General features: G+C 39.3%; 1 protein-coding gene across 1 annotated transcript in view; it reads left to right on the top strand.

Moving 5' to 3' along the window:
• Positions 1 to 4154, top strand: part of Arhgap12 (Rho GTPase activating protein 12) — a 104489-nt gene extending 100335 nt beyond the window's left edge. The window contains exons 14-16 of the mRNA XM_029547184.1: positions 1705 to 1807; positions 2565 to 2681; positions 3976 to 4154. Of these exons, the coding sequence (XP_029403044.1) occupies positions 1705 to 1807; positions 2565 to 2681; positions 3976 to 4154 (399 nt within the window). The remainder of the gene's footprint in view (positions 1 to 1704; positions 1808 to 2564; positions 2682 to 3975) is intronic.
• Positions 4155 to 5340: the final 1186 nt, after the last annotated feature.

The following is a 5340-nucleotide window of genomic DNA, read 5'->3' as shown; positions in this document are numbered from 1 at the left end:
TATATATATATATATATAGTTTTTTTACTTTTATATACCTCTTTATCTCTGAAATTATGACTGACTTTTAATTTCATACCCAAATAAGAATAACCTTCTAAACCAGTTTCCCAGTGTAACATGATGATCTTTTGGTCTCTCTGTATGTTTGTTTTGCTTGCTTTTTGGTAGTTTTGATTAGCCTGGGGCCTTGTGCATGCTGGGCAGTCTTCCACTGGGCTCATTGCTAAAATGTAATTGGTTTTGGTAACAAGTAGTTCATTCTTAGAAACCTCCTATGATCTTCATTAAAATCCATCTTGAGCCCCGTCTCTATTCAATGTTTCTTCCTTAGCCCATGTAGGTTTTCAGCTGTAATCATAGTACATGCATGCATGCATGCATTTTATAACTACATGATTGTGTACTGGGCAGCAGGCAGTCCTACATCATAACTTCTGTGCAGAAGTTATAGTCAAAGGCAGAATAGACAAATATGGGTTATCACACAGTAAGATGTATTGTACAGTGGTGATGAGGAAGTGTAACATACTCCAAACGCATTAGGAAGGGCTAGCCTAGGGAAGGTACTGCAGGGCAGCGCTGCAGGAGTTTTGGTTTTTTTATTTGAGGTCTGTAGAAACAGAATGAAGCAAGCAAAGAAAGAGGAGCATATTATTTACTGTGAGCTGTGAAAGTACCTACTGTCAAACACAGAAGAGCCAAATACACAGCTTCTTCCTGAGATCCCAGCGCTTGAAGTAAGGCAGGAGGACTGCTGCAGGTGCAAGCCCAGCCTTGGAGAGAGCTGATCTTAAACAATCACAAAATATTACTGAGAGACACTGAGTCTCAGACTCAGTGATAGAAAGATGCATTTCCTAAATGATTTCTAGATGGAAGATTATTTTGAATCTCATTAAAATTCCAAGTACTTTTCTTGTACACTTTGAGAACCTTATTCTAAAATTCCTTTAGAGATAAAAAGGGCTAAAAATACCCAAGACTTTGTTGAAAAAGGAAGTAAAGGACCTGCTGTATCATATGGGGACTTTATAAACTTGCGTTAAGTGGTGAAGCTTCATGCCTATGTGGGGTAGATCTGTAGGACAGAGTAAAGTGCCTGGAGACAGACCACCCTACCCATGGACACTTCATGCCAGAATAGCACTGAGGAACAGTGAGAAAGGACATGCTTTGTGGTAAATAGTACTGGTGCAAAAATTGGCGGCCCCTCTTTATACATATACGTAAACAGAAATAAACTCAGTGCAGCAGACCTCAGTGAGAAGGGAGACGAAGTCCTTAGCTTTGGAAATGCAGTCCACTGTCTGGTATTCTGTACAGGTTTCCTTGTGAGGCTGTAGAAGAGATCTACTTCTGACGTCTGTGAGTGTTAAGTCTGTCTCCCACTGTTGTTTCCACACTGTAATAGTGTGCTCTTAAACTGTTGTCCCAGGCAACATGGCTGTCCTGCCCAGGAGTGTAAGTCTGACCCTTTTGTCAGAAAGTTTTATTGCCAACTTCTTCCTAAGTGCTGTTTGCGCCATCCATGTGCTCTATCAGTCCTAATGCTCTATCAGTTTAGAGATTGGTATATATACCTAACTCGTATATACTGTACACTGTTTTCCTAAAACCCCTGGTAAGAATCAATCATTCTGAAAACTATGCCATTCAGCTACAGCACTTCTAGAAGTAATCAGTGTTTTCCGACACCAATAGGTAGCAGAGGCTGATGAAGCTGCTGAAGAGGAGACACCGGATTCACCGGGGCTAGAAAAGCAGGATAAAGAAAAGGACCAGAAGGAGCTTAAAAAACTCCGCTGTGAGTGGTTTCCTTGTTGGCTGATAAATGCCCATATAAAAATGTAGTCTTCTCTTCCATATTAGAAAAGTGACAGGGTTAATTAAGTTCTATCTTTTAACTCATTGTCACTTTTAACCATAGAATGCGTTCATGTGATATAATAACTTTAAGGCAGGATACTTCAAGAGAACATATAGTACACTTCTCTTGAGGCCTCTAGGAAGTTAGATTCTTTTGAGTTAAAAATATGTAGTTTTGTATAAAATCTTCAACTTTGGGAGTCTGAAGTCAAGGGATAATCATTCCATAGCCCCACCCCTACTCCAGGCACCAGACAGCCAGCTCACTGTCATGTGCTCCTGTACACAGCCATGCCCTTGGCTCTCTAGAGCACACAAATGGGAGCAGAGCTAAGTTACCAGTTTTAAGAAAGATAGTTTTAAGTGCAGACTCTTGTAAAGTATATTATTGACCACTAGCTGTGACTCCACACCTTTTCTGATTAACTAATTCACATGCTTAGCTAAGGGTTTTCTGGCCTTCTAATTAAGTGATTAGAAAGTAACTTCTAGTTTTATTTTCCAACAATATAATACTTTACACACACATACACATTTTATAACTTTTAGTTATAAAAATGAAAATTTTACTTAAAATTAGAATAACCATTTCTTCTGTAATTTTTGATCACGGGATTGATATGTTTTGTGTTATCTGTGGAAAAACTCTAAATTAGAGAAGTTTTCTGAAATACATATTATCTGTTTGTCTTAAGCAATGAAAGGATCCAGCATGGATTCTTCAGAGCAGAAGAAAACTAAGAAAAACTTAAAGAAGTTTCTTACCCGGCGCCCCACTTTGCAAGCTGTTCGTGAGAAAGGCTATATCAAAGGTATGAAGGGGAAGTGATGCTCAAGTGATGAATGTTGACTGAGTCAGAAATAAGGCGTTTAAAGTTAAAATTGAACATATCCAACATTTCCATTTTTTATTTAAGTTTTCTGCTACAGAGATGAAAAGCATTTGAATAATTAGCACTGATTTTTAAAAAGTGCACAGTAAAGTGTAGCTAAAACATGGAGCCAGGTATAAATCCCAAACTCCCATTTTTGAAGCCTGTGTCAGAGGAGGACAAATGAGATGCAGGTTGGGCAGTGGTGGTCTTAGAGGTCATGGCAGTGGGGTTTTGGTTCTGTACTGTAAGGATCAGAAGTTAGAAATGAGACAGGCAGCTAGCTACTCAGAGCCCGAGGGTAGCATGGGCAAATAGCTCTGTTTCTGATGGCCTGCTTTTAACTCTAACTTTAGATAAATTTAAAATTAATAAAAAATGTTTCCCACTGATTATTTTTATGTTTCTTAATTTATGATCACTGTAATGCACCGAAAAGTGTTCCTTAAAAGTACATACGTCTGTGTATACCAACAGTTACTTATAGAATTTGTAACTCAAACTATTGGCATTTATTCAGAAATAATGGTGACCACATTTTCATGACTCACCTAACCCATGGTGGCTTCTCATCCCCCTCCCCTTCCCTTCCTTCTCTCTTTCCTCTCCCTCTCAGTTCTCCTCTGACCAGCCGCCCTGCTCACCCCCCCCCCCCCCCCCAGTCCAAGAATCCTAAAACTCCATGTATGTCTCCTCTGCCTAGATATTGGCTGTCGGCATCTTTATTCACCAATCAGAAATAACTTGGGGGCAAGGTCACATAGCATCACTTGGGTCTATAAACCAGTGTTAGCATTAGAATACAAGCAGCATCAGGCCAACCCACTACAAAGTAGCAATCTTGGGGGTTATAGATAACAAGTACTTCTGGATGAAAGATGTAGATTAGTTTGCTGTTCACCACCTTCAAATCAAGTGACTGGAAATCAGTTGTTTTAGTTATGGATAGTCAGATTTTTCTGAGGGATTTTTGCCTAAACCAGAAGTGAAGGAAGGGAACCATATTTAGGGATGAGCTCTCTATAGGAGGACTAGAAAATAGAAAGCTTTCCCACAGAATGAACTGTGCTCTTGGAGGTTATTTAGGAAAACGGATGTGAGGCTGAAGGAAGCACATGTGAATGGTGTTAGTAAAGTTAGTGCATGTTTGCTCTTGCACTCTGAAGGACTTGGTCATTTCCTGAACTGATCTTTAGCAAGATGCTTCATTTAAAAAAAAAAAAATCTCTTTCAGATCAAGTCTTTGGATCTAATCTTGCTAATCTGTGCCAGAGGGAGAATGGGACAGTGCCAAAGTTTGTGAAGTTATGCATAGAGCATGTTGAAGAGCATGGTAAGCGAACACCTCCAGGTTTTATTCTTCACATTAAACAAAACCACTCATTGGCTCAGCATCGAAATTCCTACATCTAGGCCAGCAAGGTGGCTTAGCTGATAAAGGTGCTGCCTCAAGGCTTGAGGACCTGAGAGAGAACAAGACCTGTTTTCTTTCCTGTTTTCTTTCTTTCTTTCTTTCTTTCTTTTTTTAAAGATTTATTTATTTATTATATGTAAGTACACTGTAGCTGTCTTCAGATACTCCAGAAGAGGGCGCCAGATCTCGTTATGGATGGTTGTGAGCCACCATGTGGTTGCTGGGATTTGAACTCAGGACTTTTGGAAGAGCAGACGGGTGCTCTTACCTGCTGAGCCATCTCACCAGCCCAAGACCTGTTTTCTACAAGGTGTCCTTTGCCCTTCTCACAAGCACTATGACACCCCACCCCCACACAAACACATATAGTAAATAAGTATAATAAAAGCCCTTAAGTCCTAAAGTGTGTGTGTGTGTGTGTGTGTGTGTGTGTGTGTGTGTGTGTGTGTGTGTGTTACATACTTGCACCTGTTTTGAATTAAGGCCTTCTGATATGTCGCTACATTATCTGTCCAAGTCATTTGGAGTTGCCAGTGCTTAAATGAAAACAGTGGTGACTGAAGCCAAATTCAAGGGCTGCTATATGGATGTGAGTGCTCCAAGGATGTTCACTCAACAGGAGAATGCTTGTGTTACAACAGAAAGGAGAATTCAACTGTAAAATATCTAAATACAGATGTCCCAGAGAAGAAAACAACTATTTGGTTCATAAGAACTACCTTCTTGCGACGGACTATATTGTATATGGACTATAATCACACCATCATGTGTGTCAGAAGCATCCGGCACAGTTAGCAACATGTGTTACCTAGTTTGTAACTTCTGCCAGTTTCAGATGTTTTGCCCATTGATTCTGTCAGTGTAGCAGTTAAGGCTCTGCACTGTTTACTTGCTTTATGTGAAGCTAAATGATTAATAGGATATTAGAAATGTGTTTTGTTCAATATGTACAGCTTTGTTATTTCATAAGTATTTAATTTTGAATTTCAAATGATTCTGGCCCATATCTGAAAGAAGTATTATCGTGTAATATGTTTTCTATAGAACCACTGGATAAGCAGTTGGTGTGACAGACACTTGTGTAAAGAGTACAGGATTCTTCATTATGTGCAATTACATTATAAAATCATGTCCAAAAAAATGGATGGGTCGATCTTTACTTTTTTTTTTTTTTTTTTTTTTTTT

Source organism: Mus pahari, chromosome 15 (assembly GCF_900095145.1).
Source record: "Mus pahari chromosome 15, PAHARI_EIJ_v1.1, whole genome shotgun sequence".
Classification (NCBI taxonomy): domain Eukaryota; kingdom Metazoa; phylum Chordata; class Mammalia; order Rodentia; family Muridae; genus Mus; species Mus pahari.
The sequence above is the reverse complement of the archived record's forward strand: the minus strand, read 5'-3'. Positions and strand labels throughout refer to the sequence as shown.